Consider the following 24,708-nt stretch of genomic DNA (forward strand, 5'->3'; position numbering starts at 1 on the left):
GCTGTAGGCGATATTGTGGATTATGCTCTATTAATCAACAAATTGATCATAGAGAGAGCTATATGCTAAAATCGACCTTCACAAGTGACCATAACGAAGAGCCCTTCTTAACAATATTTATTACACATTTATTTAAATTTATTATACTTATTGTTCTGGCACTTTTAAATGATTGAGGATTCAAACAGCTTCTGTTCAGGGCTTTGTTAACCTGGGCTTGTGTGGGGAGCCCTTGGACACATTTCATGGCCTCCTCACGAGGAACTGCTTAACAGCAAAAGCTCTCCGACAAATCCTTTTGCATGACAAAAAACAATCGAGAAACGCAGACAAAGCATTCATATAATATAAGGTAATATCAGGCAAATAGTTCATTTTTTTTGTCATTAAACAATTTTTTCTTGAAGAGTGCATACTTATTTATACAGAGATGAAAGAACAGAATCTCACTTGACAAGATACTGGAATGGGCTCAACATGAATTTTGTGTTGTGTGGACATTTGGGTAGTATTTCTGAGGTTTATGCTGTTTTCAAAAATTAAAAATTAAACAAATTGATTATACTTTCCTATTTTTTCACTTGCTGGCTTAACCAATAATTATTTTAATAGCTGTCTGCTCAATTAAAATATTATATTAATCTAGGATATATTCATAATGATAATGAATAGAAACTAAAAAAAATAATGTTTCTTTAAAAACAATGGTAGACATGTTTTAAAACCCAGTAGAAGCAATTGTTTAAATGCTAATGGTACACAATCATTTAGTGGCATTTGCCTGAAACTAGATTTAAAACAGAAATTTTAAATCTAAAAATCCCCCCCCCCCAAAAAAGTATTGGGAACGTAACACTTTTAATATCACTACAAACTTTACCCTTTTAAGTTTTACCCTCCACCAATTCCAGGGAATGACTGTTCATGTTTCTTCTAAGAGTAATAACTTATGTAAGAGCAAAAAATTCAATGGCCCTAATTTAAGAGAGAACCTCCTGTTAGCTCTGAAAAAGGGTGGATTGCTTGGCCAGTCCTGTGTAGAGGCAACATTTTAGAAAAAGAAAAAGGGGATTTATTGTTCTTTAACTGCTAGCACATGCAGAAAAAAATACAAAATTAACAAATTCTTGCTACTCCTATGTCATTTATATAAAAAGAAACCTCCTGCCAACTCAAACATACAATATATATTCTTATTCAAATAAGATACAGGATAAATCTGTATCTTGTCATACCAGATCTCAGCAGGTATGTTTTAATTTAGTTTGAATGTATGTGTCATTATAAAACATAATGGTTCCCTTAGAAATAAAACTGGAGTCTTCTGTACTTCTTTGTCTTTAACTCTTTGGCGTTCTGTCAGCCCCAGAATGTTCTATCCCATACTCCCCTGCTTGTAGCACTGCTGACACACCAAGACATGGCAGTGCATCTCCACGCAGAAGTGCTCCATTATATAATGTAGAGAGGCAGCTTCTAACCTGTGTGATGCAACAAATCTTCCTATTAATCTGGATCGCTAGCTGGAGACAGCCAGAGATGTAACAGAAACATAGCCTTACACTTTCAACCTGTGGTGTTAAGCCTACAACATTCTGTGAAGTGATTAGTCCAATCTGTGCTCAGATTTAACATGATGAATTAGGAACAGCATCGCCAAACTCCCATTTGTCAACAGAAATACAAACAAAACCAGGCAAAGCAAATAAATCAAGAAACTGCTGAAAGATAACCCATAATATTATTGAGGCTTTTGAAAATTATTGGAAAAACCTGATCGCTGATAAAATAAACATTTAACCTTTTTATGAAAGAAACAGGTAATGCTTGTTTGCAAAGAACTGTGAAAAATGCAACTAAAAATGATTAATCAAATCCTCAGCAAATAAAAAAAAAATCTTTAAGAGTCAATATCCTTCTTCTATCATCTTATCGGCACTATCTGGGTGGAGGATGGCGCAGATAAATTCTAGGACAGGTGCTTACCTCTTCACAAAGATCACTCAATTAAAAAACCGTCGCCAAACTGAGGGAATCAAGTGTAATCCATTGGCAGCTGTTACGATACAATTTCTTCAAAGTCTCTGAAATATTTTTGTTCACCTTCGTTTCCATTTAGAACATTTTAGGTCCTTTATTTGAAAGAAATTCCCTCGACAACTCCCTTTCAAAACCCAAGGCACCAGGTTGTTTCTCTGCACTTCCCTGTAGACTTTGTTCCCTTGTCGCTGGGATGTAGTTGCACTCCACACCTTACGTAGGTAGGTGTACAGCTGGGGTTTTTATGATCTTATATAGAGCCATAAAGCAAGAGCTGTGGTCATGGTGAGCACACACACAAAGGGCGGGATTGAGGAGGATGCATTTTGCAAAAGATCTTGGCTCTCCCTGCCATTTTCCCAGTGAGACCATTGTGGCTGAAATACTTGAACATAGGTCAGACTAAATACATCGATATTCCCAGTAATTACACAGTTCTTCTGAAGGCTAACAGAAATCTAACAAATACTCATCAAGCTGTGAAACGTGTGAAACTTGATGGCTAGGAGACAAAATGCCGGGTTTTTGGATATTTTGTTCTCATGTTTCAGGATTTGAGACGTATATTAATAATACAAGGCTCTTTTGAAATCAACTAAAAACTTCAGTTCAGGTCATGGTAAAATTTTGCTGTAAAAAAGGGGATAAATCTCTCTCCAATGCCAACAAAATCCAGTGCCCGGTATGGGTCTGCAGATGTTCGCACTGCTGCCTCGCTGCACTGGGGCTCTGGGTGCAATTCCTGTGGTGCCATCTGTGTGGAGCCTGTATGTTCTCCCCGAGTTTGTGTGAGTTTCCTCTGAGTGTTCCTGTTTCCTCCAGCAGACCAAAGACAGTGATAGGTTGACTGGCCCTGCTGTGAGCTTGTGCAGGGCTGTCTGTGTGTGTGTGCCCTCTGGCATCCTATCCACGGAGTATCCTGCATTGTGCTTTGCTTGTTGGGATAGGCTCTGGCTCCCTTGCAGTCCTGTATTTGTTAAAGTAATTAGAGAATTTTGAGATTTCAGAGATTTTGTAATTAAGTTAAAACTGATTGGATGTAGTTTCAAAATCACTGCATATTTTCTTGCCTTTCACAGCTTTAGTAAATGGTACATACTGTAAGTTCAATTTGAATACTCCACGTTGATGTTCATAGTAATATTTTCAATGTTAGTTAACAAAGGCTCTTTTATAAAGTCCTTCACTATACGGAACTGCTGTTAAAAGGGAACTACAATGCTATGTTTATAATTTGGGGGTTAGAAAGAATCAACATTGATGAGTGCATTTCAAACCACAACAAAAAGTCAAATGTACACATTAACTTGTAAAAACCTCCAATTTACATCACGGAATAGACTAGATTTCCAGGTAGGCACAGGGCCTTACTCTTAGATTCAGAAAGAGGCAACAAAACTTCCGGTGAAGTGAAGCCTGTTTGCCTGCTTGTTTACAATCGGGAACTCCCGGTCTCACAACCACATTCCTTTGGTGCTTCCCTACCACTCTAATACACTTTCTTCCCCCAGGACCATTATTAACAACTACTCCATTTTACAAGACGATACCTTCCATCTGTTCTCTTTTTTCTGACCGCCCAATCATCTCTTAGAGCCGACCACCCAATCTATGTAAACTTCTGGTTCACAGCTCCCTTGACCGCACTCAGCAATCATCCCCACCAGGCACCTTCCCCTGCAACAGAACTCGCTGCATCACCTGCAAATACATATCTAACAACACGCTCATTCAGGGCCCCTCACGTCAATTCCAGATCACCCAGACGACATCCTGTACCTCATTTACTGTATCTCCTGCAAAAAAATGCCCAACTATCTACATTATGGAAACTAGGGGACCGCTTCAGAAACCATGTTAGGGCTGTAAAGATTAAAGATTTCTTCAAGCCCAGGGTTTCTCATTTCACCTCAGACAGCCACGATCACACTGATCTCTCCGTCTCTGTTCTCAAAGAAGGGTTTCTCAACTCTCACAGCAGAAAGACAACAGAAACAGAACCTAAAACTAGGTTCACACCATCCCCCTTCTCTCAATGACCGACTTATTTTCGATTTTAATCTTCTCTATTCTCATGCAGGTTTGGACTTCACACCTTTCTTCACTCCACTCTCCACTTCCTGAGTGGCCTCTCCCTTTTGTTCTTTTGTTCTTCTGTGCCATTTAATCTTTGCTGTCTGCCCTGTCTTTCTCACACCCGAAGAAGGCTTCACAGCCGAAACGTTGTTTTCTCTCTTCTCTTTTCAGCATGGAATAAACCTATTACTTGTTCCTTTGCAGCCTACGCATGCTGACGCTGCTACCCACCTCATCCAATAGAAATGCTGCTCTCGATTTCAAGACTGTTTTGCCGACAAATGCTACTTACTTGTTAACTCTGCAAGCAGATCATGTTGGAATACTTCTGTGGTGAAATGTCTGCGGCACAACCTGTACTTATTCACTCGTACATCACATTACATTAGTCAGTAGTGACTAGTGAGCAAGAAGGGCCACATCACATCACAGTTTGTGGGAACTTTCACTCTTGCCCGTGCTAAGACCAGATGTTTGTGACACCATGACAACGTACAGTACTTTCACAAAGTTCATGATTTTGTCAAATTTTTCTACAACATCAACAAATTTATTTTGTTAAGACATTTAATAACCAGTGTGAGAAACTGGGACTGCAGTTCCCCTTTGATGCCTCAAATACTGAAATAGCTTTGGTTTAAGTCCCGACTACAAAATATGCAAAGATATTAGAACAATGTACTAGTCCATCGGACCCCCAAAATATAGCACTGAACCCCTTAAAGAGTTTTATTGAAGTTGGCATGGAAGGATCTGTGAATGCTCCCCTGGAGTTTCAGGGAGATAAATTTAACAATAAAAGAGGAAAAAAAATACAAACCGATATGTCATCCATTTCCTGACATGATGGGCCTTGGTTTGCAGATCTCTTTGTGTCTTCAGTCATGTTGTGATTCCTTCATTAATAATTTTCACTTAAAAAATGCAACATACAAGACAGAAATAACACGATGTCAAGGCTAGTAACGCAGACGTTTCAGTATCAGTGAACAACTTCAGCCAGGCATTTTCTAAAGCAATCATTACCAGCACAATAATTATAATGTGCCAAATCAGGGTCCTACTGCAGTTCAAACACTATATTTAAAAATCTGCTTATTGAATGCATTTTCCTGCTTCTGAGTGTCATGTAAAAATGAAGGTATTCTTGGCTGGTGGTAAAAAAGACTCCATCACATACACAGAATCACACAGTATATGAGGCTATTTTAAAAAGTAAAGGCTAAAGTTTCTGCCTGCCTACCCATTAAAAAGCACTGCTCTTCACCTGCACCCTACAAGCAGACAATCTCAAACTCCACAAGTTGGACCTGGTTCCTAAACTATGGCTTTTCTAGAAAAATCCATCTAAGGCAAAATGATACAACATTATGGAGTGCCGTTGGGTCCTTAAAGATTGCAGGCATTTGGCAGAGGCCGGATCATAGAACATACTGCATCGCTTTAACTAAATTAAAACTACGTAAGTACATATCCACCTCCGCTTTCTACACGTATCAGCACTCCCAAGACTCTCAGAGGTATACAATTTTATTTAATATGTTCCAGAAAGGCACTAAATCAAATTAAGGAAAGCTTTTGTGATTCCAGTGCAGAAAGGTAAAATGATACATCAAACATACAATGATATAGATATACTTACATACAATAAATACATAACTATGATGCCACTGACTGGCGACTAGTTTGTATTAAGAACTATGAGCCTATTATGAGGGAGCAGTTCTGCTGTTACTGTATGAATCACTTTGGATTCCACATGGACTTACTTCAGCATCACATGTACAGGTTTTTCCATAAATGGAGAGAACACAAACGCAAACAGGATCAAACTTTGAATAAATTCATTCATTAACAAAGAGCGGACATCTTCAGCAGCTTCTTCCTTCTGCCTTTCGAAACACACAAAAACCTTCATTTTCAGTTCACCAGAAAAAAAGCCCAATGCAATTTGTTCAGCTGCGACATATTGGGTGTATTGAGAACACAGTACTTGAAATACAGGGTGGGCAGGTCGAGGAGGGTGAAATGTCTTACAGCCAGTCCGTGGTACTGAGGATCACTGAAAAGAGTCCTCCTGCCTTTAGAGATGTGCCTCGTTGAAAGAAACGTTCAAATCCCTGCTCTTCACAGTCACAGCTCATCCCTGTAATACCCCAGTTTTGCAAAAGACATTTCTTTCCGCAGCTGCATAACTTCCCAAAACATCTGTTCAGCTGGAAAACACATAAAAAAAGCAGTTCACCAATTCATTTTTATTGGTATTCGCAACAGTTACACAAAATATTACAAATGACGGGAATAAAGGGGTTTTCTAAATTGGGTCTAAATTAAACAGAAAAACTGCACTCAGAGGGGCTTGCTTCCTTGGGTGTTTAATGGTACAGTACAACCCGATTCAAGCCTCTAGACTGGAGAGTGCGATAATCATTGAAGCAGGTTTAAAACCGAGTCAGCACTAAGCAGTGTCAAACGCCCTCTCTCCACCTACAGGAAAATACCCTTCAAGGCAGAGGCAGGGATAGCCAAAATGAAAAAAAATAATAATATGAAACAAAATTGAACCAATACATGTGCAACTACACCAAAGCAGTTGGACACATTCCCAATCTTTAATGTAAAAAAGGCTTGATAGTGCTAAAAGCAGTAAATACGTTTCAACCAGGGCAATAAATGATAAAACGATTTTGTTACGGCTCTTTTTGAATAAGCTGGGGTGAAATAAAAAACAACAAAATTCTCACCCTAAGGCAACATGCCTCTTTGACTTGGTTTTAGTTTTCTCCTGATTTGGCAAATATCCCATGACCCTGGTTTCGGCCAGCCACGCTTTTAAGTAGCTGAGAAAAGACTTACCGTCTTGTTGTTTGACGAGTCCTTGATGGATGTACCGGATATAGGTGAAGAAGTTGCAGACAGAGGTGATCTGGAGAACAGGGACAGAGGAGACGGAGAGGAAGGGGAGCAAGATGTGAGCTGGCCGTCTCCAGTCTGATTCCAACCATCGTTGATTTCAGAAGCTGTCTATGTCTTTACAAACACAGGCATCCCTCGATTTTTATTAGCATAATTCCATTATGAAAACACAGATACTAAAAATGAAAGGACCATTACTTTACCTGTAAAAGCCTCTAACTGATCCAGAGTTCCACAAAAATGTAATTTTCATAACTTTGAGACTAGTAACTAGTGAATTTCAGATACGTGACCAAATGCTGCGTTGACAATTTTCAAAGAAGTCAAAGTGTTCTTGTCTGCATAGGCTGAACGTATACAGTAATTGGGTCTGCTCTGAGCTTGGAGAGCTTAATTAAATTTGCAGTGAAGCTTGTGTATCAAATTACGGAAGGATTAGACTGAAAAGCAGTAAAGGAATCCCATTTTTAACTCTTCTCTTTCTTTCCCAAATAGATATCTACTCCACTTACAGGTCTCACTACTTAAGTTTCACATTCACACAAATCTGCACTCCATGGGCACACTGCACAAGCAGACAAAATCTTTTTTCTACGTTTTTTTGTCTGTTGTAAATCTGATCTCAGTGGAATCCAAGAGTGGGCAGATATATATAAAAAAATACATGCATCTGTACTGCAGTTTGTATTATATCTGACCACAGTATTGAGCCTTCAATACAATCTACCCTCAATACTTACTGTGAAGACAGGTGACATAACTGAAATGTACAGCACAACTTAAAAGCCAGCACTAAACTGACTTGAATAGAAAATGGAGGGAACAAAAGCATAATGTTCATTTACTGAAAGTAAACAAAGCACTAAAGATGAAAGCACTGAACTCTTGAAGTGGCACTAGTAAAAACTCTCAGCTCAGTTCTCGGAACGGCCTGAATTTGATCTGCTGCCATCATTACCAAAGCCATTTTACATTTTTTCTTCACATTTAAAAAGTGAATGACTTGTCCCAATATAGGCAGATACATAAGGGAGGAACAACACTGTACTTGTGTTCTCTGACTTACCCTGTACCGACAGAAGGGCGACACATAGTAGTAGTTGCTGGAGTCGCCAAACTTGATTCTGTGCTTGCAGGTTTTGGTCTGGCCACTGAGTGCACACTTTCTGAAGACAAAGACACAAACACTGAGCACTGCTGAGGCTGCCCTATGAAAATACAAGCCTTTCCCTTTTTTTACCCCCTACCTAGAGTTTGTGATTCACGGATGAGTTTCTGTAGTTTTGCACAGTTTTTTTCCTGACCACTCCCACTTTTCCTCAGGGCACTCCAGGGCTAGAGGTTTTCCAGTTATTTTTAAAGCACCGGCATGGTTAAAGACGTGGAAATAACAACTAATTTGTTAAATTACCAGGTTGAAAGCAGAGATGGGAAGAAATCCTGAAAGCCCTGTGGCACCTGAGTACCGGCCTGACAGAAAGCTAATTGTCTGCAACACATTCCTGCGGATCAGTTAAAGCCGACGATGGCTTGCTCCTGACCTCAGGGTTTATTGGGACAATAACTTGATTTTGCTTTCTACATTTTCAACAGCAGAGAGGCTATGCTCTTGCTGAATCTCATCCAACTATCCCTCACCAAAATCCCTGAGGAGTAGGGCATCCCAAAATTTAAAACTCCCCCTTTTGAGTGACTGTGTCGTTCTCGACGTCCACTATCAGGAAAAAAAAGAAGCCAGACCGCTTCATGACACCTCAGGAATGTGAATATTTTTCCACTACAAGTGTGAAGAGCACAGCTTTCCCTGCCCCTTCTGGGTTTCAATCGTGGTGGCAAACAGGAACAGCTTCACTCCCAGACAGCAGATAACTCTGCAACGTCTAAAACAGCAGGTCTCCTGCCACGCCAGCGTTTTACGCTGTCTAGACTTCAGAGAGCGGCCATGTCGCTGCTGTGACTGGTTCAGCGTACTGAGCCCTGTTACACCACAAGAACCTCGTTTTATCTTTGCCTAAAAGTCTTTCCAGTCTAACTAATCTGTAATCTGTACTAAAAAACCCCCACTAAGAATTAATACTGACAGAGGCCCTGCTCTGTACAGGCATATTTACATATGGGCCACTGGAACTAAAATTCTTTCATCCGAAACCAACCTCTTTCTAAAAATGCAGACGAGAGCGCAGGATTGTGGAAGTGGGGAAGATGGCCGACACGCGAGGCAACTTACGTTATAATTTCAGACCTCCAGCCACTAAGGCAAGACAACAGAAAGAAAAGAAATGAAGAGGCAATGAAAAAGAGGCCAAGCAAACAACGAAGAAAGCTGAAACAAGAGAACGAAAGTGAAAATAAAGAGAACGCTCAGCGAACAAGCAAGAAGGACACCTCCAGTTAGAATATTGGATTTTACTTAACCAAACTAAGTACTAGTTATCCTTACTGCGTAGGATTTAGACAAGCCAATCTGCATTACTTTAAGCCACTAATTCACTTATTTTCTAAAATGTTTCTTTCGCTACCCTTGCATCCAATATGCTAACGAAGACTGTAAGCGCAGACCTGCAGGTTAACAGAAAGGAGTATGGCGGGAGAGATCTCCGATGTACTGCAGAGTGGCAGGGGAGAATTAACATTATGGGGAAGATTTCAAGGCTCTGAGAAATTCCCTGGGATAAATATGAACCCAATTCCAGTTATAAACCACAAGACGTCAATCAAGTGACTTAAATCAAGGTTGGGATCCTACTCAAATTCACCCTGAATTTCACAGGGCCTTCAAATTATCTGATTAATCTCTTAGAAATCAACTTTAATATGTAGCCAAGGCTGTTACGAATTGTAAGCCGAAAGGAATGATAGGCCAAAACAGGAAGAGAAAGTAAGCTGAGATGGCCATGGTCATGATCATCATCATCTGCGGCCAAGCCGCTGCTGCTCTGGACTCACTTCGGTCCCCCGCACTCCACGGCTGAGGCCTTGACCACAGGCAGCGGCTGGAAGCCCACCGGCTCCACACTCAGCGTGTTCTTCTCCACCGCCTCCAAGATGGCCGACGCCAGCTGCCAACACAGGGGGAGGAAAGAGAGGGAATGGGACTGCTGTTGGCACGCACAGTTGGTGTGCTGCGGAGTGTGGGCGGGAGAGAGGAAAAGCGGGCAAGCACCTGAAGCAACAGCACAATGTTAAAAATCCAGAGCCGGGAGGAAGGGGCTCTTTTACAACTTAGTGCTAAATTTTAATACTAAAGTCCTTAAACAAAGCACTGCCTGTACTCTATAAACTACAGGCAGAATAGTTATTTTAAAAAAGTCTTATAAAAGGTCTCATCATTACCTTCCTACTAATACTGCCTCTGTTAGATATGCAGTAAGCCTGCTCTATCTTTGAAGGAATGAGTAACAGCAGCTTGGGACTACAGAAGACCTGACGTCAGGGACTCAGTTTTTCATTAATCAGAATCGGCATCATGGCAGGGTATCTTATTACAATGTCAAATAAGGGACTAGACTAGCTTGTGTTTTTTCCAGCTTTTCTTCTGAGTCCGTAGGTGTGCTGTATATATCAGTTGATGCATCTTATAAAGTATTAACAGCAGACTTGGCTGGAAGCATGTTCCATACTCGAAATTGTATTTAAAAATTGTCAACATTTCAGCAAACAAGCCTTCATCATGACAATTTGGCAGGACATTTGTCCTGATGAAAGCTTGTTTGCTGAAATGTTGACAAATGCTAAATAAAATGTATTCTGTTATTAATGTTGGAGTACTGAACGCACATCCAGCTGGTTCTAGTGTTTATATTGCTTTTGCCTGTGGAAAGCGGCTCGCTTTTTGAGTGTTTTTTTCTCTCTTTATATCTTATACAGTACATTGGCAGAAGGAAATAAGCACCTTTGAAAGACAGAAAGGACAGCTCTTTAATTTCAGTCATGAAGCGCTACCAGTGAGTTATACTATCAGTGCCTAACAAAAAAAAAGGCTACTGCCCAGTCATAGAAGTGCTGGCAAAAAGCTTGCAGAAGCAGAGTACTCTGGAGTTGTGGGCAAGGACACCAGTGGCAAGCATGGGAACAACTCGCTGACACTGCCGCCATCAGTGAGGAACCCTGACACAGCTCGCCCAGCCACACAGACAAGCACAGTCCCCCGCCAGCTGAGAGCTCAGGTACAGGACTGCCAGAAACCCAGAGGCCTACAAGCTGGCCTAGCTTTTTCAGATGAAGCCTTCGTGAGCTCCGATTCCCCAACAAAGGAGTGTAGAAAACACTATGGCAGCCAGAGCCACAGGCAACAGCAAAAAAAGAAACAACAATAACCACAATTCAGTACAATGAGCAATAGCAAAACAGAAAATAAGAAAGGGAATTGTCCGTCTCGAAGCAGAAGAACCTGCCAAAGAGCGAAGGACAATATGGCCAAGAGGCGAAGTGTAACCCCCATGTGGTGGTAGGGATGTGCAAATGGAAAGGTTCCAGGTTCTGTTATTTGTTATGCAGGAGCGTGTTCGTCAACATCTCCGACCCCACGTGTGCTCAACGGGGTTGATATCAGGATTCCGTGGAACATACTGCGGATGTGCGATGCCTTTTTATTTCCTTCCACATTACTGCCATGTAGGCTGAGCAGGAAATTTCATCGTCTGTGTGACAGGGGAAGCAAACACGTGGGTGTGAGACTTAAAATACCTCAATAGCAGAGTGGCAGGAGGCCATCTTGTCAATCAAAGTAAGCCAACCTGTACAAGGTACGTTTTTTTAATGGTGATGCACAGCATAGCACCAGTACTATGTCAACAGGGTGGTTGGAATTTGCGGCCTCCCGATCTCCACGTTCTTACATCTGCTGGAGCAAAAACAGATGAAACCACGATTCACCAGAGAAGATCACTAATCAACAGAACTGCCTGGGACAGCGTCACATTTCGGTAGCCTAGAGAAAATCACAGCTTTGATCGACCATACCTGTGTAAGGCATTCTCCTAGCTGCAACCCTGGGGAAGATATGATGAACTGCACCTTCCTTCCTGCTATTTTTGCTATATCTGACAGGCTCTGATGAGGAGGTTTTGAAACCAGCCTTAAGAATGCCCTTTTGTTGAGCAGTACAATGCCTGACGTGTTTGGGGTTGACAGCTGGCAGCTGCAAAACCACAGTCACTAAACCTGGCAGTGTTGAGATTCCAACATCAATTTGACAGGTCATGAGCTCATGCTTTGATTCTTATTCTAGACACATTCAAATGAATCTAAAACACAGCCTTGGTAAGGAGCAAAAACCCATAGGCATCAAAATTGCACAAACTCATTTTCTGGCAACTCACAGCTCCCACTTGTGTCATTTTCACAGAACCAATATGGGTAACCGGCAACTTCATCATTTTCGGGTCATTTCACTGCAAGGGCACGCTTAACCGTGGTAAGGGAAATATTTCTGTACTCCCAGAACTTCCTAATCAAACTTTACATGACATCATGGGACTTGGTGAAATCATGCGTTTTCCAGTACAATGCTTTTTTGCTAAATAATTAATGTGTTAAGTCATTAAAGTCATTAAACATTAAAATACACAGATTTTAGTTCGCCAACTCTGGGGGGAACAAAACTGTTGGCTGAGCATTCATACAGATCTTTAATAAAATTAGAGAAGCCATATTCTGCAAACTACAGGGATCAATGGAAACGACTGCAAATGGAGATCTCCAGTGCAGGAAGACCAGCCCAAGAGAAATTCTGGACTAGGGGCCATGTGCTCACAGAATCAGTCACTGCATAAAACAAACTTGCCTGCAGTTCTTAAAGACCAAATTCAAAAGGTCCATGCAGGAGGAGGTTAATACTTCTTCAGTATATGCAACTGAAGCTTAAAACTTTCGGCAAAAATAAGTAACTGCAAAAACGTGTCCTTCGTATCAGGATTTTAAGCTTTACAGCTGCATTTTGCCCTTTGAAACAAAAAATGCTCCAGAAGCAAATGCACTCCGATGTTTCAGATTGGTTATTCCACTGAAATGGTACCATGGCACTGAAACATTTGAGCAACCTTTAAACATGTTATTTCTAATGCATTCATGCTGATCATAGACATGAATCCCCAACAGAGCTCCTTCCACATGATGTTCTGAAGTGTGAAGTGGAACAAGGGGCCTGTTTACTAAAGGTGTAAGCAGGCTTGTTCACGGACAGGAACACGTCTGAGGGGGCAGTCTCGTGCTACTTCAGAGAACGACAGCACTTGAATTATTAATTATTTTGAAGAAGTGTTTTTAACCGTAGTTTTCCTTTTACACTGGCAATCTATCCGCTGTCAAATATTAATAGAGTTTGCTGGAATATCTATGCATTTAAAAAATGCTATGAAAAAGAGAGAAAATCCAGCCTTGGGCTGTCAGGGTACAAATCAGGGATTCCCAGCTCTAGTCCTAGAGGGCTTTCTGTTGTATATGTCTCTTTAGCACATGAGGAGCAAAGCAAATCTGTTACACAGCTCCAACCAAGTCAATAACTAGTTAAAGCAGATCAGTAAGAGCTGTGCTGCAATCCAATCCTGCCCAACTGGTCTGGGGAATATATACTGTATACATTTGTATTACATAAGCTGAACTGAAGCTGCACTCCTCTCCTGCCATTGTGTAGCTGCTTAGATGCTGCTTCTCTGTTCTTTAACACAAATTGAACACAATTTATGGGCACAGCCTTCAAAAGCGATGTCCTCACCTCACTTTTTGAGAAAGTCAAGCAGGGGTAGATGTCTTCTTTGTAGATCCGATCCAAAAAGGAACAAGACCTCTCAAGAGTGGGCTCTTCTCTCCATGCCTTGAACTCGCTGAAAAGTAGAGTGTCCACCTGCGAGGAAAACAAAAGTCACAAACTACCACAAAAAGTGCAATATAACACACAGAATGTAAACAGAGGAATAAATGTACAGTAAATTGTTTTAAGAGAATCACTGGGTTAATCACTGAGTTTATTAGTGGTATGTGACCAGCACTGTTCTTACTGAATCCAGAACCTTTAGGGAAGATGGCTTTCTTTCATTTTAATCTTTTGCAATCAATAGCAGAACCTAGTTCCTGACAGAACCCTAACCTCCATTTTCCTGTGTAGTGTGAAACAGGAGTTTGGGTGAATATCAGTACTGCTACGTAAGACTTCACATGAGAAACACTGTTTGCTCATATCAGTAAGCAACAAGGTTTAAAACCCAGCATCAATCCAGCATATTTCTTCAGAATGAACAGAGAAACAGGTACTACAGTGCACTAGTGGAAAGTACATGGAAGAGTATTTTAAACAGAAAACAAAGTACTTTTGCCCAATGGAACAAGCTACATAGACATGTTGCTGAAGGCGATACTTTTTTTTCCCCCAGGAAATGGCTGGATGAAATCCTTGGATTAATTATTAACTACCAAACAGCAGTGGCCTTGTCTCATTTGTAACCTTTTCCATATTCTAGTCATTTTCCTTATTAATACATTACTCTATGGATTAATATTTGGCATTTAAATGAAAAATTCCCAGCTTTGTAACTTATGTCTCAAATAAACACTGAACTATCATGTTCTCACCTCCCTTCACTTGCACATGAGTAAATCCAGTGAGGAAAAGGGATGTTTTTAAAAACAACCAAATTGAAGTATGCATAACTTTCAACAAGTCTAAATTCAGAAAATACCTGCATTCAGCATCATCTCAGCTTTCACAATTTCAAGACTGCAGTGAATAACCAGAAAGAACCTCTCGAGTAGGTATCCTGAAGTAACTTGGAAAGGAAGTCCTAACTGTATGGTGTAATGAAGGCAGTGTGAGATGATGGTTTACTGCCCGAGGCTGGCTTAGAAGTGTCCAGCAGAGGGCAGTGTGACAGCACAAGGAGCCAGCAGGCCGATACCTCTCTGCAGTCCCTGACAATGGGCTGAGTGGCGCTGAACTCTTGCTGACTGCCCACCATGGCACTGCTGGTGCTCTTGTTCCGGGCGTGGCCCTTCTTGAAAGGGGCTCTGGGGCCCGGGGGCAGGTCCTTACTGGGAGAGGTGGGGGAGGTGGACAACACCAGGGTCTTTAGAGCTGCTACCTCTGCCTGCAGCACATCAATCTGCAAATGGGCACAACGACACAAATGGTGAGGCTTTTTTTTTGCATTGTTTTTGCCATTAGTTCTTATACACTGCCGGCACTCTTTATCGTGATGAAAAGAGTGTCTCTTTCCACACACACACACACAAAGGACCACAAGCATTTCTGTTGTTTAAATGTATTCAACATTTTTTCCCTTCTCTTTTCAGCAAGGAACAAACCTTTACTTGTTCCTTTGCAGCCTACGCATGCTGACGCATAATATCAATCAATATCAATTAAGATCAAAGTCCAACATTGTTATGTTAATTCTGCTTTCTTCCCAGAAGAACGTGCGTTGTGAAATAAAACATGCTAGAGACAGTCAATACCGGTGCACTCATTCTAGTTGGGATTAGGGCTACTCTTCTCTTTCAAATTCACATACACACAAAAAATGTTACTGATCAGGGTGCTAAAGGCGTCCTTCTGCACTACGTGTTGTTCAACTGGAAGGTGCTGTTCTTTGAGTGCCCTCATCTTCCTCAACAGCTACCTCGGTGCCGCACTGATCCGGTACCTACTGCAGCACTGAAACCACTGCACTGTGTGCAAAGCAACAGCCTTGTTAATGTTTCACCTGCTCCACCTGAATGAGCCCATTCAGAGGGCCGTGTGCTCTCCACTCACCTTCCCATGAGCCTCCTTCAGCTGCTTCTCTGCGGCACACTGTTTCACGTTGGCCTCTCTCACCATCTTGTGGGCCTCCTGTGGAGCAGCACACGGTTAAAGGCCAAAGCCGCCACCTGGGCGCACCTCCTGTCACAAGCCTTAACCACCCACCTCTAAACCAACCTCAACCAACGTCCCAAGCAAGCCAAGCCCTTCTGAAAGTCCACCCCCAAAACAAAGCCTGTCAGTCCCTTTAAGACACAGCTTTAAAACGAAAAAAGGAAGAAAGAGGAAAACAAACGTTAAGCTAGGAAGATAGATTCCAGACAGATTTGATTAGAGAGGAACTAACAACTAAAACGGCATAGAGCTAATGGACTGATTTAGCACAGCTTAACTGTAAATCTGCTGGTGGTTGTTTATGCATGGCTCCAATTCTTTATTATGGCAGAGACGAATTTATTGGACAAGCTTCTTTTCTCTGTGCTGTGTGAAATGGTACTCAATTGTAAGAGATCTGCTACAGGAAGAGTCGGGAACAAGCTACCCAGGCATGCTGCTAATGAAGATGCCTTGGCTTATTTCAAGAAACAATGGATGAGATCCTTGGTCAAGCAGCTTGTAGCAACCAAATGAGCTAGATGAGCCGAATGCCTTCCTCTATAACCTTTCTTTTGGACTATATTAACCTGAGCAAACTTATTTCTGCAGATTCTCCAACAGGGGGCAGACTCACCCCCTTACTGTACACCTACCCACAAGGAAAGTGGAGAAACAAATTCTTGATAAGAATAATATGAACACATTAGCAGTATCTGTGAAACCACATGTGAAATCCACTTATCACACCTCAGTGAGTGCAGAAATGTTGCACCTTTATGATGTGAATGGGGGCAGATTTCATCTGAAAATATTTTATAAAAACGGTGAGAAAAAAAATGCTATTTTTTCTGGATTAAGCCACGGCACTTTTTTGGGGGGGGAATTGCTCTGTGGGAATTAATGACACAAATTCAAGTTCAAATTAATGCATAATTTCCCCAAAATCTTTTTTTTTTACAAAACAAGATTTTGAGACCAGCTTATAACAACCCTATAGAAGAGAAAAGGGTAATCAGATGTGCTAAACCAACTGAATAGCTTTATGTCTTTCCATCCGTACTGGCTCAAAGTGCTCAATCACAGAAACTCAGTGGTTCATTGTGATGAAGAATCCAAACAAACCTCAAACAGGCTAGCTGTGAGTTCTTCCAGTTCTTGCCCAAGTTGGTCCCTTACTTTAGATAGTCTTTCACATTCTTCGTCTTTTAACTTAAGTTCCTTAAAAATAAAATAAAATAAAAAATAAAAGGAAAAGGCCTTATTTCTCTGCCGAAACTGTAAAGTATATGCTGTACAGTACGTTCAGATTCTTTAAAGCAAGTGTACTGCGGGTCTGCAGTTTGCACCTCAGCAACCCTCCTATCCAACATACAAGAAAACACCCCTGCAAGCCAGCAATACAGCTTTGATTCTGTCAAGAGTTTTTCAGAAATAAAAACACCTTTTCCCAAGCGCCACTGGCCACTGGAATTCAGACATCCAGGAACTGCAAGGATATGTGCAAAGACTCAAAAGAAAGTTGAGTTAGCCATTTCTACATTACTCAACTAAGTGAGCACTTTCACATACTGTCAATAAGCAATAATGGTTTTAATGGTGAGCGCTATGACAGACCAACAAAAAAAAAGCAGAAATTAGAATGGTCTTAATACGTGCTGCGATATAAAATGATAGAAATGTGAAATGTGCTTGGGAAAACACCTTTCAGTACCTGTGGTATAAAGATTGCTATGTTTCACACCACCCAAACACTGCTTGTCCAGGCTCTACAAGAGGAAAGGGACAGATTCTCATAACACTGTACCTGCAACCGGGTGCAAAGCATGCACTGCTGATGTACTGCTTGTAGTGCTTCCAGCGATAGTTACAAACACACGTAGATTTTCACAACACAGCCCTGCTTATCAATCCCTGCTCATAACGAAAGTTATTCAGCATAATGAATTTACCATGTCATGTCTTTTCAATAAAATGACAGTGTACCTGCTACAAAAATGAGTGAAATACTGAAGTAACGATAGGCTTGTTTTAATGTTCAGTATACCATTGGGCTGTGACAGAATCTTCTTCTTCCACACCTTCAGGCTACAGCACTGAACTGTGGGCAGTCCACCCCCTATCCCCGCCCTCCCGATCAAGCCACTGAAGTCCAGACCCACATGTCCTTTACACCTTCCTGCAGATCCCTCATACATACACAGCACTGTCAGGATTAGCACCATGGCAACAGGCCAAATGCCTCTGCCCTGAAATAAGTGATAAGGTAATGGGTGAAAATACTTAACAACAAACAAGGTCAGCCATGCTTCTTAGGCTAACACACTCTGCATGCGGATTCAGAGTCTGTAATTACAAAGGGAGTAAGAAAGGTTTTCAGCCTTTCTCCACAGTCCTTGCAAGCTGAACCTGTGTGTCCCACCATCATCCCTCCTGGTCTTTGTTAATTTGTTTCAAAGCGGACTGACAAGTCGGCAAGCCTCTGCAATCTTTTGCATACGTGCCTTTTCTGTCTTTTTGAAACCACAGCCCCCTCTTCCACAGGATGGTCCTTCAGAGAAGACTTCAAAGACGCGTTCTGACACTGACGTGCACAGTCAAAGGGAATTTAATTCAGTACACTAAGCCTCTGTAGTCTTTCTCCAGCACTGGGGTTCTCGGCTGTATTGCCATTCAAAACAACTGAATTTGTCATTTCTGTAGGACAGGCACAACGAAGCAATTCCGTAGGATCTGAGCTTTGTACATATCCTTGATTGTTTAATGCATAAAATCATTTAGTAATTACTTTTATCACAGATTTCAACTCGTAAACTTATCTTTATTAGAAATCTGTAAAAAGGCATAAGCAAGTGTGAGCTTTCTGTTCAGCGTCTGGCTGTTTTTGTCTTGTTTTCTGTGTTTTTTAGTGTATGTTAGTTTTGTAAAAAAAATTCAACTTTCAAACGCATAAAAACAGAATCTGGCTTATATTTGGAATTTGAATTGCTATGTCTCTTTTTGTGCACGTGCTTCAGTATCACAGTTCTCCAAATCCTGCTCCAATCTCACCCTCATGTTTTGGACCCATATACTTAATGGTATGTTAATTGTCTGTCCCTGCTGTATATAGCCAATAAATTGCAAAAAGTAACTTTGTATGGTAATAAAGGTATGCATACACTAGTAAGCTTGCAAGGCCTCATGGGTAGAATAGTTTATAATACAGGAACAGGAGAGAACATACAGTGTAAACATAATGCTACTGAGGGACACTATACTTCAGCTAAACAAAAATATAGGAGGAATTACAGTTCCCCAAAACGGATACCTCAAAAAGAGAAAAATCTCAGCAAACCCTGTACAGGTGATAGCCTAAGCAGTTGGCTTGTGGAAGGGCAGAGGTATATACGAGATGTTAGTATCCATTTAGAAAAATGTAACTCATTCATTTCTTGTTAGCCTTTTAAGTTGTTTATCCATGACCAACTGGGAGCTGAGTTCACATTACTCTGTAGGAAACTGTCAAAGAAATTGAAATGCATTCCTGCCCATTAAAGAAAACATGCTTTTGTTTCAAATGGGAAATGACAACAGCTCTCAACTGCAAACTTAGGTGTTCTGGATGGCTGCAGCATGCATTATGTATTACAAGGGGAAAAAAGCACAAAGTGGATTAGAACAGTGAAGCAAGTACACATTACGGTAAGTTAACGGACTTCAGAGAGCAGATTAACGAAGAAACCTGTCTATGCAGTGTTTATTACAAGGATGTAGGAGAATTCAAATTGTGCTTAGGATGCAGAAATGCATAAGGACACTTACAATACTGTACTTGTTAATATTAGAATCTTCAGTGTACCACTAAGCACTTATTTGGAAGTTCCTAATAAGAAGGCTAAGCTCCTAGTTGTGCAGAGAGACTGCATTCCAGAGAGGAATAAAGTTTCCTTTCACAGTACAACCTGTGCTTTCGCTGGCATGCCAGACAGATCTCTCTGGATTTCTCAATGTCAGCACAGATTAAGGCCTCTGACACATGGCTCCTCTGAGCTGGTGATTAACCTATTTTCCACCTGGGAATCTGCACGCTTACGAGTGGCTTGGAAACAAGGGCAAATTCAAATAAGGGACTAAAGTCTCAAAACACATGTTTTATAGTTACAGTACATTCTAAGCACTGGTTTTCAATACCGTAGTTAAACTTTTCCAACTGTTTTTCTTTACCATGGTTGTGTATCTATCTGTATTATTAATTTACCAGAGCTAGAAAGGGGATTTTTAAAACATACAAATAAGTATATATAAGCATTTTATCATGAGGAAAAACACTGCAATGCTATTTGTAAGACCTGCTGCAGGACAGCACTTGGGGCGGAATAAACTCAACACACTGCTACCACATGGGACACTCTTGAGACTTGAACTGCCTCTTTTGCCATATCTTGTCATAAAAATAACTGACTACGTTACAATAATTATATATGTAAATGTATTTTCTCCCATTTGAATTCCAGCTCCAGCTATACAGGGAAGCCCATATGTCAGGGAAGAAGGTTTTGGATATGCTGGGTATCCCCATCTCACTACAAGTCCCATTTTCCTCTGGTGATCCCTGTCTGCAACAGAGATTCACAAGGCCAGTCAAATCGAACACTGGCTCCCTTCTTAACCCATAACGATATCCATAGGAACTTGGATATTCCACAGTTTTTTTAAGAGCAAAATGCATTCTTTCCTATTGTGCTGTAGGGTGCCAGAGAAGGGCAATGTTTCTTTTCCAACATTTTTAGTAATCAAATGCAACTGGTTTATATACATTACTTTAAGCATTACCTTTAGTCCAACACAGAATCATCACTAATTGTATGAACAAAAGCCAGTCAGAAATACACACAGCAATTATTTTGGAAGTGTTTACACAGCAGACAAGGACCTGACTGATTCCAGGTAACTCCAGGATATGAATGATGGAAACCGAATGGAACCCCCTTCAGTTTTAACACTGAAACACAGCTGGAAACGAAGAGGATTTTGGTCTAATTTCCTGTTGAAGAACTACCGTGTTACACACTGCCCTGCTCCATTCCCGTGAAAGCTGTCTTTGTCAGGATCAGACATTCAGACTAGGGCAAACCGAAAGACTTTTCCAATTCTTCTCCTATGCCTTCACCATCAACAGAGCTCTCAGTATGAACAGGCCAAGGATGGAAGAGGCTCCTTTTTCACGGGCTCGTCAGAAAAGAATAAAATCAAACTGCCACACTGTTTCTTAATATCATTCTTAATTATCACACATTAATTATGTTTGTCTTAATAAAATTCAGAAATGTCTTAATTTTGCTTTTAGATTTTATTTTACTATTTTTCCTGAAATAATAACCAATTGTTATATCAAGCTGCTGGGGTGACACATTAACCTTTAATGCCTAACAGTTCCAATTTCAAATTAAAATGGTAGAATTTTCATTGCAAAATCTTTTTTAAAAATAGTCACAAGATCGGTGACCAACTAAGTTACAATGATTTTTTATTTCTCCTGATGGTAAAAGTCATTAAAATACGCTTGATATTAAAAGATAAGACATTTGAGCTGAATACACCTTTTGCCATTGTGTTTTGTACAGTATTTAGAACAATACCGCCACGTCTGTGAATTTGTAACGCTGCTCAGCCTGCTCTTGAGCCTTAACACCTTGCATTAGTCTGTGTAGGACAGGGACGGCAACAAGTACAGCTCAGGGCTCTGGACTTGACACTGGAACGATGCAGGTTCAAATCCCAAATGGGACACTGCTGCCATACCCTTGAACAAGGTACTTCGCCCAGACTGCTTCTGGAAAGTTCTGTGGACAGCTGTGGAAGAGTACAGACTGTGAAGGGTCATGTGCGCGTGCAGTGCTGGGGATGCCTTACCCTTTGCGCTTTAGCAAGCTCCTCCTTCAACCTCTCATACCCTTTCTCTCTTACTTCCATGACCGAGGGGCTCCTGAGGTGGGACAGGCTGTCGGTGCTGAGGCCCAGAGTCTCCTCGCCGTCCTCCCCTCCCGATACCCCCTCCTGGAAGTCAGCCTCCAGCCGGGCACCGTGGGAGAACGGAGCGTCCGCCCCTGGGACACTGGAATGACACGGGCGGTACAGTTCACGCTGGCCTGCCAAGCAGCAGCAGGGCAAAGGAGGCCGTTCTCTGTTCCCGGAGGAAATCCTGGGGAGCCCAGGAATCATTGTTCATCACAACAACAGCACAAAAGCAACTCGTGACCTGAGCCAAAGTGTACACTCTTGCTCTGGAAGCAAGAATTTCAGACTGCATTGAGATGAATGACAAATGGCCAATGCCCCTGGTTTTAGATAAAACACAAGAGCACAATACTCACTGTACAATAAAGGCATAGCTACTACCATAGCTTTTCCATTTTACACTGGTCACACTGATCTTTCTGGAGAAACTGGATGTCTGCTTCAAGCTACATTTACGCCATAAAATTACATTTACATTATTTCTATTAAATATTTAGAGATCTATGAAATATTCATGATCCCCGGCAGTAACCCTACACCTTTACAGATGCAGTAATAGTCTGAATATCTAAGCACAAAATAAAAGGAAGAAAAATATAGGATTTTTCACAAGGTGAACCGATTTAAATTGTAGGCTTCAACAGATTCAGACAACTGACAAGTTAATAAAAAGCCTTTTGTTGTTGTTGTTGTTGTTGTTGTTGTTGTTGTTGATGAAGTTGGCAAGCACCATCTTTACATCATCAAAGAAAACCGAATTGCATTTTGAAAAAATAACATCTGGAAAATGAAACCTGTGAATGCAGCTGAAGTGGGTGGCATGGTGGTGCAGTGGTCAGCATTGCTGCCTCGCAGTGCTGGGGGCCTGAGTTCAATTCAAGACTCGGGGTGCTGTCTGTGTGGAGTTTGTATGATCTCCCTTTATTCGTGTGGTTTCCTCCCACAGTCCAAAGACATGCTGGTAGGTTAACCGGCTTCTGGGAAAATTGGCCCTGGTGTGAATGTGTACGTCTGTGTCTGTGTGTGATGGACTGGCGTCCCATCCAGGCTGAATCTTGCCTTGTGCCCCTTGCTTGCCAGGCTCAAACCCCCCGACCCTGAACTGGATGAAAAAGGACGGATGGACCACCGCTGGCTTCCCTCTACAAGACCACCAACCTGCCATTGTGGGGCTCCTCGCTGCCCAGGTGCCTGGGGGCGGAGTACACGGGCTGAGTAGGCAGCTGGTCAGCGCGCAGGGCGCTGGGCGGGCAGGGGCCGGTGCTCACAGAGGGGGGGGTACGGTACAGGACGTTGGGCGAGGAGCTGTGTTTAAGGGCTCGGGTCTCCGCTAAGCCATGCAGGTCGGGAGTGGTGGGTGAAGCTAGGTTAACTTCATGGAAGCCTTCAAGGGGTTCGCTGGCCATAGCCCCAGACTCATCATACAGACGGCTGCAGGGACACAGCAAGGTTAAGGGAAGGACACAAGAAGAAACACAAATTACCTTCTGGTTACGCTGCAATCTAATTAAAACAAAATAATGGTCTGGACCAGTTCAAGTCTTGTGAAGTGGTTTGGAACACGCCAGATCTGATGTCTACCACGGTCCTTCATATTACAGTTCCAGTGCAGTTTCAACACTGATCATTACAGCAAAGCTTGTAGTGCACAAAAGATCCACAATGTTGTACAAAAATGTATTTTTTTTAAGAAAAAAAAAGCAAAAATCAGCACATAGCACAGCGTACTTCCATCACATACTGGCACAGGAAATTCACTTGATTCTCCAATATCAAATATAAGAGACTAAACGCAGCCTCCAATTAAAAATCTGGTTTACCTGAGCTTGAGAAACAATTGGTTTTATTACAATTATATTTACAATGGCACTAGCCTAGGAATGAAGGCCTAGAAAGGAACGAAAACGCGTGTATCTGTAACGTAAACTTTCTGTCTTTTATTCGAAACTTCATCGTCAAAATGAAACGCCTCAGCAAAAGGGTGTCAGAGCTACTGGTAGAATTAGCATCTGTTGCGAACAGTTCACACCTTTACCTTTTGGTATATACTATGACATGCTGTGGTATTTACCATCTGACAGGGATCAAAAAGGAACTACATTACGTTAAACAGAGAGCAGCTTCTGTCTACAGTACGTGCTCTTTGGCACATCAGAAATGGATCAGGTTCTTGGGGTTAGTGTAATTGTTGGGGGGAGGAGTCAATTTACACAGAGTTCTGGATTCCTGTAGGAATGGTGCGAAACTAATACGTTATAAGTAAATAGTTATGTAACAATGTTAACTTGTACTGTCCAATTTATTTTGAAGTTTTTGATGTGTAAAACACAACTGCTTTGATGTAAGACAGGTTTCTGTGAAAGCAGACAGTAAAGTATTAAGCTCTTTATACCCACTGGTCCACCATCCTACCATCGCTGGCATGAAAGTGGCTATTTCAGCACCTTTGCAACAAGCAAACAATCAAACCCAAAATAAATCAGATGACAATAAGAACCGCATACCATTCGGAACAACGTTACAGTGATTCCACAGGGGGACGCACTTAAAAATAAAACGCGAAGCAGGAGAGATTCTTGTGCAGCTGTCTTCTCAACTCAGCCGATCATCATTTGTGCACCTCTGGAGCTTATCCTGAAATACAGCAGACAAAACAATGGGCCATTACACACTAGAAACATAAATAAGATCCAACACTTCTTTTGTACAAAGACTGACTGACAGAATTCTGGACTAATTGTAATGACGATGTTCTGTTGTATTACTCGCCTATAAATTATTTAGGAAAAGGGGGGGAAGCCACTGTATCCGACTTATAACCCACGACCAGGTGTACAGAGTTGCTCTTA

The 24,708-nt window shown here is 41.5% G+C and overlaps 2 protein-coding genes across 7 annotated transcripts in view; both read right to left on the bottom strand.

Annotated features, from left to right (window-relative positions):
- myrfl (myelin regulatory factor like) overlaps window positions 1-2,184 on the bottom strand; it is a 39,776-nt gene extending 37,592 nt beyond the window's left edge. For 3 of the 4 annotated variants that reach the window (XM_088923704.1, XM_088923705.1, XM_088923702.1), the window contains exon 1: window positions 1,987-2,184. The gene's annotated coding sequence lies outside the window, so the exon portion shown is untranslated. Of the gene's footprint in view, window positions 1-880; window positions 894-1,986 lie in introns of those variants that run through there. The other variant, XM_088923703.1, reaches the window with a different exon arrangement.
- A 3,449-nt stretch (window positions 2,185-5,633) lies between these two features.
- Window positions 5,634-24,708, bottom strand: part of rab3ip (RAB3A interacting protein (rabin3)) — a 39,969-nt gene continuing 20,894 nt past the window's right edge. Inside the window, exons 2-12 of one of the 3 annotated variants that reach the window (XM_088922806.1) lie at window positions 24,364-24,493; window positions 23,018-23,290; window positions 21,755-21,956; window positions 16,985-17,080; window positions 15,779-15,856; window positions 14,925-15,128; window positions 13,748-13,876; window positions 9,979-10,091; window positions 8,099-8,198; window positions 6,973-7,042; window positions 5,634-6,332 (exon numbers count right to left, since the gene is read on the bottom strand). In XM_088922806.1, coding sequence (XP_088778932.1) covers window positions 6,250-6,332; window positions 6,973-7,042; window positions 8,099-8,198; window positions 9,979-10,091; window positions 13,748-13,876; window positions 14,925-15,128; window positions 15,779-15,856; window positions 16,985-17,080; window positions 21,755-21,956; window positions 23,018-23,265 — 1,323 coding nt within the window. In that variant the 5' untranslated portion in view covers window positions 23,266-23,290; window positions 24,364-24,493 and the 3' untranslated portion in view covers window positions 5,634-6,249. The remainder of the gene's footprint in view (window positions 6,333-6,972; window positions 7,043-8,098; window positions 8,199-9,978; window positions 10,092-13,747; window positions 13,877-14,924; window positions 15,129-15,778; window positions 15,857-16,984; window positions 17,081-21,754; window positions 21,957-23,017; window positions 23,291-24,363; window positions 24,494-24,708) is intronic. The other 2 variants (XM_088922808.1, XM_088922809.1) reach the window with 2 other exon arrangements.

Source organism: Atractosteus spatula, chromosome 8, assembly GCF_055471065.1.
Source record: "Atractosteus spatula isolate fAtrSpa1 chromosome 8, fAtrSpa1.hap1, whole genome shotgun sequence".
NCBI lineage: Eukaryota > Metazoa > Chordata > Actinopteri > Semionotiformes > Lepisosteidae > Atractosteus > Atractosteus spatula.